A 16912-nucleotide genomic window follows, 5' to 3' on the forward strand; every position below is an offset into this window, starting at 1 on the left:
GAGGTGAACTAATCACAGCTGAGTGTGATTAGCGAGAACAGCGTTGTGTCTAATAATTTTAGAAAGATCACTCGATCTACGTGTCAGGTATTAAATCAGTTAAATTAATTGTTTAAACGATTATATTCACTAGCATACAAACGTCTTTAATAAGACAAAAACATGCTGAGATATGAATGCGCAGGATGCCATCTTGAGCCGACAGTCGCCCTCTGGAGGAAGGCTAGTTTTTGTCGCATAATAAACGAGTATTAGAACACTACGATCCAATTCAGGAGAGATTCTGGGAATCCGGTTCGGTTCCCCCAGTTTAGGCACTCGTCTGGAAGGCCATGTGCTGCTATTAATCCAAACACACCGTATCGCTCATTTAATGGATATAACCGGGTGATTTCGAAGGCGTGAGACTACTAAAACATCAAGGTAAGAGTTTGGGAACATGTTTGTTTATTAACGTCAGAAATTCTCCGTGTTTATCTGTATCGACTTGTGACGTTTGTGTTTTTGTTTTGTGAATATATCGAGTTATATTAGGGATTCATTTGACGTATCGACATGTTTCGCGGTGAAATTCATAACGTAACGTTATTTATAAGATTAGTTAAAGCAATTATCGTGGAAATACTGGACAAGGCCATTCCGTTTGATTGTGAGACATTTGAATTTTGCTGTTTTCTTACTTTTTTTAACCAAATGAGGTGAATTAAAGCAAATGTATCGTTTAAATTGAATATTTTTAATTTTCAGCGCGTGTATTCAAAATATTTATAGCTGTACGTATTTTTATAACGTTACATTCAGCGTTTCTCTGCTGCTTTGGTAAATAATTTATTGTAAACTAATATTTGACGTGTTGCTTAGTTTATATTTGATCCAGAATACTTTGCATTTTCCAAGTTACATAGTGAATGTGTAATAAATCAATAACTATTGTATTTTTAAGCATTATCACTACACCACCATTCCTAAAAGAAATACTGTGGTGTACCATAGTACACTGATGTCAGATGGTAGCACCATGGTACTGAATGATTGCTATACTCACATACTGTTGTACTAGTTTTTAGTTTAATTTTTAGTGATTTAGTTTTATGCTTTATTTTTTAAATATTATTTAAATTTATTTTATTACTTATTTATTATTTATCCAGTTAGTAATTTCAGTTGGTCTTAAACTAATTTCTGTTAATTGCCATTGGCAATTTTCGTTTTTTTTCTTCTGATATTTAGTTTTTATTTAATTGTAGCTTTAAATGTGTTGGAGTTTAGTTAATTTCTGTGCACATCTTGAAATTCAATCAGCTCTGGGCTGAAAAAAATAACTTTTTTACTGAGTTGTTTAGCTGTATGGTTGAACTACCGACACTACCAATCAAACGTTTTTGAACAGTAAGATTTTTAATGTTTCTTTAAGCCTGTATTAATTTGATCCAAAGTACAGCAAAAACAGTCAAATCTTGGGAAAAAAACACTATTTAAAATGCCTGTTTTCTACTTGAATATATTTTAAAATTGTATATATTCCTGTGATCAAAGCTAATTTTTCAGCAGCATCATTACTTTAGTCGTCAGTGTCACATGATCCTTCAGAAATCATTCTTATGCTGATTTGCTATTCAAGAAACATTATTATTATTTTATTATTATTATTATTATTATTATTTAAAACAGTTAAAAAAATTTAAAAAATGTCAAAGATTCAAAGATCAGCACTTATCTGAAATGAAAAGCTTTTGAAACGTTATACACATCATTAAAAGCTTGACAATAAAGACATTTATAATGTTACAAAAGATTTATATTTCAGATAAATGCTGACTGTTCTTCTGGACTTTCTGTTAAAGAAACCTGAAAAATTAGAATGATTTCTGAAGGATCATCATGTGACTGGAGTAATGATGCTAAAAATTCAGCTTTGAAATCACAGGAATAAATTACATTTAAAAAAATATTCAAACAGAAAATGACTTGAATTAAAGGAAATTTATCCATTTTAATTGGCTATTTTTAATTCTCAGCAGGTGTATCTGTCTATCTAATATATTTATAGCTGTACATATTTTTAAAACGTTATTCTGCGTTTTTTACATTTCTCTGCTATTTTGGTAAAGCATTTATTGCAAACTAATATCTGACATCTTGCTTTGTCAGTTTATATTATAACCCAGAATACTTTGCATTTTCCAAGTTACCCAGTAAATGCGTAATAAAAACAATAGCAATTGTAGTTTTCACCATTCCTAAAAGAACGACTGTGGTGTACCATAGTACTAAAAGCAAACCGAACGATTGCTGTTACTCACATCTGTGGTACTCCAGCATCATGGTGTATAACAGTGCCATTGTACTTTTAACTGGTTCCTGTAAAGTGAGACTCACTTTTTAAATGCTATATAGATGATTTGATAGCATTGTTGCAAATTTGACTATACAATAGAAGGAATTATTCTGTCAGCAATTACAGGACAATTTCCTCTAATGATACACCTATTAGCCTTGCTTATGTTGACCGTATGAATCAGTGAGTAAGTAACTTATTACACAACACTTTTGTACATGTGAGGTCCTTTTGAACTGTAAGTAAACAGAACCACAAGGCCATAATTAGCAGAAGTGCAGTCTTGATCTTGTGGCCTTGGCCTCGAGACCTAAATATTCTGTCATCATTTACTCAGGAAAATTAAGGCAGGTTGTTATCGACTGACAGACTCAGTCAACATTTACTTGAATTTCTTTAAAGTGAGACGTGAATGATGAGTGAAACTGTCATTATGCCAAACATCTCTGAGTCCTACATTTTTGGAACGACATGAGGATTCAGAAATGATGACAGGATTTCATTTTCTGGTGGACCGATAATATGACATCTGAGAGTGTCTCTGTGTTTTTTTTTTTCCATCTAATATTTATATTTTGCATTATTACTGAAAACAACAAACTATTGTTAATCAAAATTATAAATAACACTGGTCTCCCTTATTTACATTTTGTCTCCAGTGTGTCTGGTGTATCTCTTTATCTAGCGGTTTAGGCGTCTTATGAATCAGTGAGAGTCATTCAGTTGTGTAGTTTTGTGCGATATAGGAGGAAGGAAGCCATTACAGCGCGCTGTTCTGGACAGACTGCCATTGTTCTCAGCATGTGTAAATGTGTTGGGTGGGAAAGAAAGGCATCTGAGTCTGTTCATAGCTCTGAAAAAAAACATGTATATGATGATACCACATAAGAATTCTGTCAGAGCCTTCATGGATTCCAAAGAAATGTTTGGAGCTCAGGCTCTGCAGTTTTAGTTATATACTATGATAACTTTAATATTTTTTTATGAGCTTTTTATCATTTCATTTTTAATTTTTAGTAATTTAGTTTTGCTTTATTTTTATTTTATTTGATTCTTTAGATATGAAGTTTAATTTATTTGTTTTAGTTTTATTTATTTCCAGTTACTTTAGTTGGCCTTAAACTAATTTCTGTTAGTTGCCGTATGTGCTTTATCTAATATTTAGGTTTTATTTAATTTCAGCTATAATTGTGTTAACAAAAATGAAATTTGAAATACTTTTTTCTATTTAAATATATATTAAAATATAATTTATTCCTGTGGTCAAACATTTTCAGCATCATTACTTCAGTCTTTAGTGTCACATGATCCTTCAGAAATCATTCTAATATGCTGATTTGCTGCTCAAGAAACATTTATTATTAATATCAATATTTACAACAGTTAAGTACATTTTTAGGATTCTTTGAATAAAAAAGATCCAATGATCAGCATTTATCTGAAATATTTAGCAAGGATGCTTTAAATTGATTAAAAGTGATGATAAAGTCATTTTTATTGTTTCAAAAGATTTCGATTTCAAATAAATGCTGTTCTTTTGAACTTACTTGTCATCAAAGAAACCTGAGAAAATTCTGCTCGGCTGTTTTCATAATAGTAATGTTTTTTGGAGCAGCAAATCGGAATATTAAAATGTCTTCTGACAGATCAGAATTTCAGCTTTGGAATCACAGGAACAAATTACATTTTGAAATATATCCTAATAGAAAGTTATTTAAATCATTAATAACCACTTTTTCTAATGGTAGCTTGAATGTATTTAAACAAAAAAAATGTGAGAATTATATAACTTGAATGTTTAACCGACTGTCCAAACATTCAATACAACATTCCCATTGTACACTGAAGTTTCACACTTCACGGAAGACCCACGGTTGCTGCCAATGCAAACGCTGAATTCCAGAGCTCTGCTGAGGTTTGGGCATGCGTGGGCTGTTATATTTGGATGATTAGAGCACTATGATGAGAAATGTGGTAACCTTTCAGAGACTGTAAACATGTTTTATCTCAGATTCCTTCCAATCATGACTTTAGGTTGGTGATGCAAGGAAATTAGCTGGCAGTGAGCCTGGGGTTTCTAGGTGAAGCGGTATTGTTTTCCAGCTTTTTTTCGTAAAAAAAAAAAAATTCAATATCTGTTTTCCTGTTCTTTGCCCCCTGGCAGTTCCAGCCAGTGGAGTATTAAAGAGATCTGTCAGCAAGACCATTGTGAGCTCTCAAACAAAACCGCAAACAAGGTCTGCAAACACATGGGATGGGTTGTTTTACCGTTAGGCGCATGGTGCCCTGACCTGATTTAAAGTCAATATTGAGAATCCTGTTCAAAAAGGATATTTAAATGGAAAACCACTTTTTGATTCCCTGGAATTGACTAGTTGATGGGTTGTCTTAAAGCGATAGTTCACATAAAAATGAAAACTTGTAAAAATCTTGTTCATCTTCGGAAACACAAATTAAGATATTTTAGGTTAAATCTGAGAACTTACATGTTCAAGGCCTAGAAAGGTAGTAAAGACATTGTTAAAATAGCCCATGTGACATCAGTGGTTCAATTGTAATGTTATGACAAAAATAATGACTTTATTCAACAATTTTCATTATTGGGTAAACTATCCCTTTAATGCCTGTTCCAAAGTTTTACAGTGCAAACTGTTCATTTTAAGGTGAGTTATTATGCCCCTTTTTATAAGATGTAAAATAAATCTCTGATGTCTCCAGAGTGTGTACATGAAGTTGAAGCTCAAAATACAAAATAAAAAAAACATATTTTATAGCTGTTAAAATTGCCACTTTTAGAGTATGAGCCAAGCCAAAACACACTATTTTTTTGGTCCCTTTAAACCCTAAAGACCTAGAACATTGTTGAGGCACCTGATGCACCTGTACTTTTCTTTGTTTTTGTTTTCAGACCTATTCTAGCAGTCGGCATCAACTGCAATTTATCATTACAAACAGAAAAACTGGAAGTTTATGCTAATTTAAAGTCACAATTTTACTTTAGTTTTCTCAAAAAAATTAGTAAATTTCCAGAATTTTAGGAAAAAATGAGCAACAATTGTGTTGTTTTGAAGTATGTATTTAGGTGTTTTACACTTCCAAATAAAATTGTGTCTACTTATAACATTCCCCAAGCAAGTTATTGCCATTTATTACAATTTTCTTATCGGTGCCTTTCAGTGAAAAACAGGCCTATTTAGTTTGACAATATAGATGTGTCCAAAAATGTTTCAGGAGTAAAATCACAGTAGAAACAATGTTAAATAAAAACAAAACACAGTTAAAAAAAAAAAAGAAAAGTGACTTTTCAGAGAAATATTCTTAATCTGAGTATGAACAATAAACACTGTAGTAATTACACACAAAATGAGAATATGCCAAGTGCAACAGAAAAAAATAGTGCAAATGATCATTACAAACTATGAGTATTAGTTGTATAATATAACAACCGCTGGCTGTATTCTGCTTTGGAATCAATTTTGCCAGAACATTTGTCTAGCGACGCGAAAACCTAAATTCCAGTGCTTTATTCAATATGTACTGCTGTTTTATCCTTGTTTTTGGTTTGCGTTATGTCAAAGGGCTCTGTCGTGTGTTTTTCTGTGCTTTTTCAAAGAGTGCTGTCATGCAAATGTGTTATATTGTGTTTGTTTTCGCTTTTTGATGCGCTTTAATTTTACTTTAACTTTTAAAATTTCCAAAGAAACATGCTAATTGGTGGTTCAAAAGACCAAAATGTTTATTGGTTGAATGGATGATAGTTTGAACCAATCTGGGCACATGTGGGACTAAGCTTCAACAGTTGTCCCTGGTATGACATGCATTGGTTTCATCTGACGAATCAGTGCTGAGGAAATGTGATGTTGTAATCACGTTGGCTACGGAGCCTCTGAATCGCTGATATCACTGAAAAGAGGAGAATGTGCGCATTATGCATTCATATTGGATTAGCGGATAAAAGTTATTCAACATTTAAGAACCGTAGGTATTTTTAGCTGCATAACTATTTTAACACAGCGAGAGAAAAATGGCAACATATGGTGTCGTTGGTATTGATCCCTCTTTCAGAATCAACCTTTGCGAAAATCAAGTATTGAACTGACTTTTTTTTTTTTTTATTTGTTAGCCAGTTCAGCATAAAATGATTAGCACAAACTTATAGGACATTTCTTTCAAAAATGAATGCATGTCCTCAGTGGTTTAGATAGGAGTCTATGGAGACTTCTATGTTTGTTGGTGCATCCCAAAACACTACACTTGTGATGCCTCTTTAGCACTGACATTGTATATCTCCAGCAGCTACAGCAAAAAGCATTAATGGTGGACTGCTGCTGCTCACTCAGAAGAATTAAAAATATGTAAGTTAAAATATAGTCAACCTTACTCATCAATTAGTCAGTTTTTCCCCCTAAACAAGATTTTTATATTTTCTGAAGAAAATGTGAGTGCAAACCTCACATGCACAGTGATAGTGTTCTGGGTGGTCGCTTTCTCTATAATCCTTTGGTCTGTGCATTGGGTCTGTTGTTAAGAACATTGCTGGACTTGCTGAAGGTAAACATTTTTGCTTACATTTTTGCTCAGAGTTTTCTAAATCAGATATCACCACTAAATGTTTATTGGTTATTCTGTTTTTATAGTTTTTCTCTTTTTTTTGCATAGCCAAAATTTGCTGTTCTTCTAAATGTATTTATTTTCTTCTTCTTTCTTGGCTTCTGAATGGTTTCTTTTTCTGCATACAATATTTTTTTTCAGACTTCAGTTTACTGGAAAAGTGAAATGGCTTCAGTTTCAGTATGAGGTGGTGTTTGGGGATTCGCTTACGGGAGGGACCGTGTTTGGAGACTTGTTTAAACTTGCATTTGGCATCGTAACCCAAGACCAGATCTGACATAAGAGCTGCAACTTTGCCTGTTTATGATCCATTTAGCTTATTTTTCTTCTAAAAAATAACTTGACTGGTTTGGACTGTGGAATCTGTTAGATTGGTAGTCAGAGGTTCTTTCTAACACCTGTTAAGTATTAAACTTTGGTGGGTAACTTGTCACACAACATTAGTGCAAAAGACATGCTGTATTGAAAGCAGTAAGTAACTTCCTAGAAACCGCACAGAAATATGCCAAAAGCCAGGAGACCTTAGACCTTGATTGCACAAAGTCCTGCCAACCACAATGTCCAGCATTCTTGTAAAAATGTCAGAAAAATCTAGTTTTTCATTTGTTTTAACGGCCTTGCTTCAGTAGGAGCTGCAGCTTTGTACTAATTTAATCTTTCATAGGAATGTGATTCTGTATTTGCACCCTTGTGTGTTCACTTTGGAATGTCCTGCGCTGATAAGATGCTCATGATGCGAACCAACATCGTGCCACAGTTTCTCTGCCTCAGTACTCTGTGTTGTTTTGGCTGATAAGATATCTTATCAAGTGAACTATCATGCTAAAAACAACTAAAAACATATCTTGACAAGAAAAGGCATTGTTTGATCTGATATGCATTTCGATATTCATATCTAGTGCTTTTCACAATACATATTCAAAGCAGCTTAACAGAAAATAAATGTTGCGACATACATAATAGTATTTTGGCATGCTGGGTTGCCAGTTGGTGAAAAACACAGTATATTTCATGGAAGCCAGCAAATGAACTGGCTCGGAGATCACAGATTCTACCCAACCTAGACCTGAGGTGGTATATTAAAATTTGGATTAGGGCTGTGCAATATATCAAAATACCGCAAATGTACATATCGCAATATGCATATCACTACAGCTTGCAATATTTGGTGCCATGAACCAAAAGACACAGATAAAATCACTCACTGCCCTTGCCTAAATAACTTTTAGTGCAATATAAATTCATAGAGTGAAGACTAAGCAGTGTTTTATTTTTCTGTTTTATTATTTAAAATAATTGCACCTAATGTGCAATGCATTTTTATGTAATGCTAGAGTAAAACACTACTGTTCACTGTCAGAAGTTAATGTCGGGGTGCTTACTTTTCACAAAAAGTGAAACATGTAAGCTAGTAGTTATATTAGAATGAGTGTTTTTTTTTTTTTTTTTTTTTTTTTTCACCAAATGTGTTCAAACACAAGGAATTTGTTGTGGTTTTACAGGAGCTCTTGATACATGCATGTATACATATAAATAACCATTTATATATGACACAAGATAGTTACAGAAGTTGACAGATCTGACTCGGTAACAGCTGAGTAAAACAGTTTCATCTGAGCATGTGGCACTGTAAGCATCATCGTATCACATATCAAATATTGCATTATTTAACAAGTTATCGCATATTGGATTTTTCTTCAACTTAAAGCAACTCATCAACTTCCAGTGTAAGACTCATAGCCTTTTATTGTCAGTTGTGCTTGTTATTCTGTTTCCTCAATCTGGCAACTTGCATACTGTAGCTTTTGTTCATATTCAAGTTTTTTTAATTTGAATTTATTTGTGTAGCGCTTTTCACAATACAAATCTTTGAAAAGCAGCTGTACAGAAAATGTAGGTTTCTACAGTATATTTAGTAGCTTACTAGTGGTGAATACTGTATGTCAAGTTGATGTACAATATGGCATAGATGTATGTTAAAATCAGTAGTAATGATGTAATCAAACAGACGATGAACACTATTCAAACTTGTAGCAAAATTTCGTAGTGCTGTATGTTGTTTCAAGGCTGGCATCATCAGAGGTCCTCTGAGGGGTTGGCATCATCTCTTCTCGAGTATTCTAAATCCAGACTGAAGTGTAATTCCTAGTTACCACAGGATGTCAATCCCTTGACAGAAACAGAGAAACAAATAGAGAAATAATTAGCGCAGCTGCTGTTCAAACCAAGCAAAAATTATGTGTTTGGCCCGAGCTGAAGAATGTTGATGTGCATTTGATCAGATGTAAGTGAAGTACAAGGAGATCATTTAAAAAAGCTGATATAACTGTAGCACAAGGTTATGAAGGTATATAAATGCTTGGCTAACTTAAAAGAGATGCATCTTTAATCTGGATTTAAAATGGGAGAGTGTGTCTAAGCCCTGAAGATTATTAGAACGGTAGTGCTAGAGTTTAGGAACCACATGCATGCAAAAATGCTCTAGAGTCCAGAGTTTTGTGCCCTTAAAAAGTGTGATTGTAGCGTGATAAAACGGTGGTAAATACACTGGAACTAATCTATTTTTGGGGCGTACAAGTAATACTGTACTGTAATGTGGAACGTAGTCAATGTAGAGGTGATATGACCGTATTTTCTTGACCTAGGCTAACTGTAGCTTGTTTGAGGATGCAAGACTGCCATCTAATAGTGCATTGCATTAATCCATAGAAGTCATGAATGCATGAACTAGCTTTTCTGCAGCAGAATCGGATAACATTTTCCATAGCTTGGCAGTGTTTTTTTAAGTTGGAAGAAGGCTATTTTTGTAACATGTAAATTAATGATTCACATGTGGTTGTATAATAAAACACTGCAGAGAAAAAAGTAGCAGTGCATGGGCTACTTCTAGTTGCAAATTGTATTCTAACGGCTTCTATGTACAGGTTTTTGGTCCAGTAAGTGATATCTCTAATTGAAAATTTAATAGAAATCAACTGTCATTCAATTAATTATGTCCTTAACGCAAACTTGAATAATTTCTTCTGATCTTGATGAAATGACTAAATATCTTCTGCATAAAAGTGCTAACTTATCCCGTTTTCTAATAATATTTTCAAGGGGTTGCATGTGTATTGGAAATAGCAGATGGCCAAAGACAGATCCTTGCGGCACTTCATACTTTACTGCTATTAACTTAGATAATTCTCTGTTCAAATAAACAAAATGATGACGGTTAGGATCTAGATCATCTTAATGCCAGTCCCGGAATACCAGTATAATTTTGCAGTCAATCATAAGAGCATGTCATTATATAAATCTCAGTTAGTTGTTTTGTTTTTGATTTAAGGTTGAAAAAACAGGACTGGAAATTCTGGTTTTTCAGTGAATAGGATCCCAGAGGTAGCGGTAAGCTAAGGTGCCCTAAGCGTTTTGTGAGAAGCTCTGTTGATAATTGTGTGATAATAACTGTTTATACATCAATACCTAAAAAGGCAATTTTGTAGGGGTGGTTACGCTTATGACAGGGAGGAGGAGAGTGTGAACAAGCGGGAGAATTGTAAAAAGGCTGTTGACAAAGAGACATTACTAAAGAGGAAACGGTCAGTGGAATATAACTGGTTTACGATCAGAAATCAACCAAATTTGTTAAAAAAAACATTCTGAAGAAAGAAAAACAGTCATGAAATCGAATGGATGAATATTTGAGTAATCTAGAATTTTGTAGAGGGGGTTCAAAATGATAAAAAAAAAAAAAAGATGATGACTTCAGATCATTATTTTTATACAAAGATTGGTAGATATTTAGTCAAATCTTTGTTGCATTATATGTCAATGGTGACAGTCCAAAAGTGGGGAAAAGCGCTGGCATGACTCTTATTTAAAGTTAACTTGATAACCTTTTGGATTTTGGTTTTTAACAAAGGTTTTTGGTATCCTTATTTTTATAAATCTTGAGTAAAAATATCTAAAACTAATAAAATGAATGTTCAGATGGGAAAATGTTAATGGTCCTAAAACAAAATGGTTCAAAAATTAGGCTTTGTTATCTTTCTGCAGTAATTTCGGATTTCTATTTCTTTGGGTTTTAGAGTAAAATTTGACCCCAGAATGTTTTTGTAAGATTTGCGTTAAACGTTTGTGCCATTCCAAATGTTTAGTGATAAAGAGAAATTAAGATTTTTTTAAAGAAGTCTCTTCTGCACACCAAGCCTGCATTTATTTAATCCAAAGTACAGCAAAACAGTAAGATTTTGAAATATTTTTACTCTTTAAAATAACTATTTTCTATTTAAACATATATTTTAAAATGTATTTTATTCCTTCAGAATTTATTCTAATATGCTGACTTGCTGTTCAAGAGACATTTATTATTATTATTATTATTATTATTATTATTATTATTATTTATTTTATTATTATTATTATCATCAATATTTTAAACAGCCGAGTACACTTTTTCAGGAATCTTTGATGAATAGGAAGATCCAAAAATCAGAATCTATCTGAAATAAAAAAAGCTTTTGTTTGTTTATTTATTTATTTGTATCATTTTTAAAGAAATTATAGAAAGTATTACTTTTATTTAGCAAGGATTTGACAGGTTTTAAATTGATCAAAAGTGATAATAAAAAAATGTATAAAGATTCTATTTCAGATAAATGCTGTTCTTCTGAACTTTCTATTCATTAAAGAAATTATGCTCAACAAATTAATTTTTTTTTTTTTTTTAGAAGCAAATAAGAATATTAGAATGATTTCTGAAGGATCATGTGACTGGAGTAGTAATGGTAAAAAATCAGATTTGATCACAGGAATAAATTACATTTTAAAATGCATTCAAATAGAAAACAATTATTTTAAATAGTAAATATATTTCAAAATGTTACTGTTTTTGCTGTACTTTAGACCAAATAAATGCAGGCTTGGTGAGCAGAAGAGACTTAAAAAAAAAACATTAAATTTTTACTGTTTAAAAACTTTTGACTGGTAGGGTTTCATCACAATTGCAAGCTGTTATTGTTTTTTTATTTATTTATTTTCAGATTATATTTAACGCTCCTGATGAGAGATTTTTTTACAAATATAAGAATTTACTCCATTCAGAATTATATCTTTAATCTCTTGTTTTTGTGTTTTGTTATAGGTGCGAGTTCTGTTCTCCAGGCCTCAAGTGTATTCTGATTTTTGTGTAAGTGGTTCTGGTTTGGTCAGTATGCAGGGCTGGGTGACTCTGGCTCTATTGCTGAGCCTCGGGGTCAAACGCTCCCTCGGACAGAACGGTGAGTGTCATCAAGATTCATCAAGACGTTTTCAAGAATTCTTTAGTCACTTTAGGTTTAACTTGGATTATATGACGTTAATGAAACATGTTGTAACTCTGATTTAATTTAAGTTTTGGTGTGGTTTTAACACCCACAATTAAATGTTTTTTTTTTTTTTTTTTTTTTTTCATTCAAACAGTTAAATCTGCTAATTTTCTATTTGAATGCATTTTAAAAAATAATTTATTTCTATGATGCAAAGCTGAATTTTCAGCATCATTACTCCAGTTATCAATGTCGCATGATCCTTCAGAAATCAATCCAATTTGCTGTTTAAGATGCATCTTTTTTTTTTATCAATGTTAAAAATAGTTTTTTTTAGGGTCCTTTGAGTTCATTTAAAAGTAGAAATCTTTTGTAAGATTGTACATGTCTTTACAGTCACTTTTAATCAATTTAATGCATCCCTGCTGAATAAAAGTATTAATTTCTTTAAAGAAAATCTTACTAACCCCAGACTTTTGAACAGTAGAACATGTACCGAAACCTTGCATCATCTGACCACCAAGCTTTATAATTGAATACCCTTTAGTCATGTCTTTGTCCCTCTCTTTGTAATTTTACAGGTCTGGGCGAACTTCCTGTGCCTCGTGGTTTATCCCTAAATCCAGATTTACCTGCACAGACTCTCTCTTTGACCTGGCAGAGTGACTCATCGCTTTTTGACCTGGAGATTTTCCACACCGAGCTGATGAATGTGGTGCTGAATGTAAGCGCTGTTACACCCCTGCTTATGTCATTTCAACTGTTAATCTGTGTTGTAGTTAGCTGGTGTTGAAATATGCATTTGAATGTGTGCCATAAAGCACTGAACGACGGGAATCATTTCAGGAACATCCTATTGCCAAATGGTTCCACCCTCAGTTCAATAACAAGAGATTAAATGTAAATACTCTGAAACCAGTTTTCCCACTCACTGTTTTCCTGTCTCGCATGAGTCAACGACTGTGATTAAAGAACTCAGACATGCATGTTATGATAGCAGTAACAGTCATTTTTTTGGTCTATGTTAGTTTTTCCATATTGCAAAATCTCCTTTTCTTATTGGGATGATTTATCATTGTGTCTCGACCCTAAAAGGAATTGTGAGGGTTAAATGCAACTCTGTTGACAGCGTGTTGATTACCACAGAAAATAATGGCTGCTGGCCTTTTATTGTAATTGCATTACAGTTCCCTTTTAACCGAGGAACGAGTCGAAATGACTTCCTGTGGTAATCGACAGCATGCCACAGACTGTCGATAGATCCAAGATGTATTTGATGCAGAATATTCATAAGTCATCATGAAATCAATATGGATTTCCTTGTTTACAATTCATCAGTGCATGTTATTTCAAATCTTTCATTAAAAAGTAATAACTTGCTCTGCTTATGAAAAGACTTTTTAATCTACGCTGGTGGGAAAATGTGAACCGAGAGCCCAAATAAAGCTGTTTCAAGCTCTTGTTGATATTTCTCCAATATTTAACAAAGAAACTTCGTTTTTTAGAGGTGCAAAACGATTAGTCGTGATTAATCAATTCAAATTAAAAGTTTATGTTTGCATGCTATATTTGACCCTGGACCACATATCTGAATACATAATCTGAAAGCTGAATAAATAATGCAACTATTTGAAAATCTGGAATCTAAGGGTGCAAAAAATCTAAATATTGAGAAAATCGCCTATAAATGAAGTTCTTAGCAATGCATATCAATAAAAAATTAAGTACACGTGTACTGTGTATATTTATTGTGTGTATATACAAATACACACGTGTATATATATATATATAAAGGAAGAATATGTTAGACTTATATGTAAAATATTTATATTCACATAATATAAATTATACACAATTAACACATTTTTTTAATATATACGTGTGTGTGTGTGCATGCGTGTGTATTTTTATATAATTAATAAAAAATAAATAAATATATATATATATATATATATATATATATATATATATATATATATATATATATATACATACATACATATACACATACATATACACAGTAAACACACATATAGTATGCAAACAAACTTTTACTTTAAATCGATTAATCGTGACTAATCGTTTTGCAGCTCTAATGTGATTTAATGCAATTGAGTTTTCTGCGATTAAAAGCTAATAACAGTTTTTTTTTTGTTTTTTTTTTTAAAGCATTTTTGGATATTATGAGATGTTCTGGAGAGCAAATTTGACTTTCAGTCTCTACATCCTTGCAAACTCGCATTCAACTCCAAAGATTGCAAAAATACCTATCTGCTTTTCAGTGACTCTTATTCTGGAAGTATTTTTTTATTTATTTATTTATTTTTTGGTTAGTTTTTCCCATAGGGATTTTAAAAATTCTTTGTTTAAAAGTTATAAGCCAAAATAACCAACAATGAGGGGAGTCACAACATTTGTGATCATGAACATTTATTGCAAACTTTGCTTTGACAAGATACATAATATGCATATATTATCTGTTTATTTGCAGAATCATGACTAATGTTGGTTTTTACCAGGAATTCTCTTATGGGTGGAAAAAGGGATTTTTACTATTTTAACTCTATTCTGACTCCACTTTTACCATCCAGTCCAATGCAGATGGTTTTAATCAAGTCCTGACTTAAACTTGTCACTAAATATTGGTACAGATGTATATTGGGTTGCAAATGCTGACTTTAAAGGGATTGTTCACCCAAATGACTTTGCAAACCCGTAAGACTTTCCTTCGTCTTCGGAACACAAATTAAGATATTATGATGAAAACCCAAGCACTTTCTGACTCTGCATAGACAGAGTCCTACCATGTTTAAGGTCTAGAAAGGTAGCAAGAACATTGACAAAATAGTCCATGTGACATCAGTGGTTCAACTTTAATTGAACCACTGAATTAATGACAGAATTTTCGTTTTTGGGTGAACTATCCCTTTAAGACATGAAGGATCTATATAGTTGTTTGGTTTTCATAATGTAGAGCATGTAAATGTAAATGCAGTCACTAAAGATACAATCTTTGGCCAAATGCATGAATGTAAATTTTCTCTTAATTTGTAGGAGACGTTGGCAGTTAAAGCAGATCCTATAACAGGACTGCATAGTTGGATCTGGCACTCACCATTTCCCTTGGAGTGCACTTCTCATTCTGTTCGCATCAGAGCACGAAACCAGCAGACGCTCAGCCAGTGGAGCCCACTTCAGACCATACCAGGTACTAAAAACTTCCAAAATGGTGCTGGTTTTGAAACCTTTTTTTCCAAAACCAGCCCACAAACAAACATGGCATTTAGTGGCCCTTGTTTTGAGAACTTATTTTAGCATCCCAAGCAATGCAATCCTGTCTTTATCCTGTTATGCCTCTGTTGTGACAGTCAGAAGTAATTTAAATTTATACCATGAATTTTATTTGTTAATCAGTTCATAAATATGGGATATAAAACCCTTTAATTCAGACAGACAGGGAAATAACATCACTGGAGTAGCTGTGCAGTGTGACAAAAATAGCAACTGGCTTTTAAATGTAGACACATCCTTTGATTATAATGCCAGTGATCTAATTTCGTACCATGTAGTTTTCTTTTTACGTGTGGAGTTCTTGTTTTGAAAACTATGCTTGGTAAGAACATAATCTAGATGCACTAGAAAACATTTCCTCTTTGAAAGATACATTTGAGTCGTTATTTAAACCAAACTTCTGAAATCTCATCCTTTTGTCTCTAGGGTCGGATATTCCTGAGAAGTCTGAGTCTTACATGTTTCCCCAAGATAAGATGGTTACTGTGGGCAGTAACATGAGCTTCTGCTGTATTGTTAAGGAGAAGCAGGATTTCAAAGAAATCATGTACCGGGGTCAAGAGATGAGCGCCACACGATTGAGCAGAAGAACATATGCCATCACCGTAATCAACCTGCCAGCGTCTGCCAACACGGGCACCAATGTGGTCTGCTGTTCCCGATTGCTGACCCTCACAGGAGCAGTGGTGTTTGTCGGCTGTAAGTTTAATAATAATATATAGTAATGTTATAGATTTAATAAAGGTACATATACTACCTTTGAAAAGTATGCGGTCGGCAAGATTTTAAAAATTTTTATATACACTACCAGTCAAAAGTTTTTGAACAGTAAAATTCCTTTTTTTTTTTTTTTTTAAGAAGTCTGCTGTGCTCATCAAGCCTACTTGTATTTGATCCAAAGTACGGCCAAAAAAGGTTACAATTTTGAAATATTTTTACAATTTAAATGAACTGTTTTCTATTTAAATATATTTGAAAATGTAATTTATTCCTGTGATCAAAGCTACATTTTCAGCATCATTACTCCCGTCACATGATCCTTCTGAAATTATTCTAATATACTGATTTGCTTTTTAAGAAATTTTTTAGTAGTAGTAGTAGTAGTATCATCAATATTTAAAACCATTGAGTAAATCTTTTTCGGGATTAAAAAATCAGCGTTAACTGAAATAAAAAGCTTTTGTATCGTTATACAATTATACATCATTATAAATATGTTCTTTTATTTATTAAGGATGCTTTAAATTGAACAAAAGTTATGATAAAGACATTCATATTGTTGGAAAAGATTTCTGTTTTAGATAAATGCTGTTCTTTGGAACTTCTTTATTCATCAAATAAACCTGAAAAAGATCTACTCAGCTGTTTTTAACAATAAGTGTTT

General features: G+C 32.8%; 1 protein-coding gene across 1 annotated transcript in view; it reads left to right on the forward strand.

Moving 5' to 3' along the window:
• The first annotated feature begins 287 nt into the window (after positions 1-287).
• Positions 288-16912, forward strand: part of lifra (LIF receptor subunit alpha a) — a 31645-nt gene continuing 15020 nt past the window's right edge. Inside the window, exons 1-5 of the mRNA XM_073841021.1 lie at positions 288-423; positions 12075-12210; positions 12819-12961; positions 15292-15445; positions 15955-16227. Of these exons, the coding sequence (XP_073697122.1) occupies positions 12144-12210; positions 12819-12961; positions 15292-15445; positions 15955-16227 (637 nt within the window). The 5' untranslated portion in view covers positions 288-423; positions 12075-12143. The remainder of the gene's footprint in view (positions 424-12074; positions 12211-12818; positions 12962-15291; positions 15446-15954; positions 16228-16912) is intronic.

Source organism: Garra rufa, chromosome 5 (assembly GCF_049309525.1).
Source record: "Garra rufa chromosome 5, GarRuf1.0, whole genome shotgun sequence".
Classification (NCBI taxonomy): Eukaryota; Metazoa; Chordata; class Actinopteri; order Cypriniformes; family Cyprinidae; genus Garra; species Garra rufa.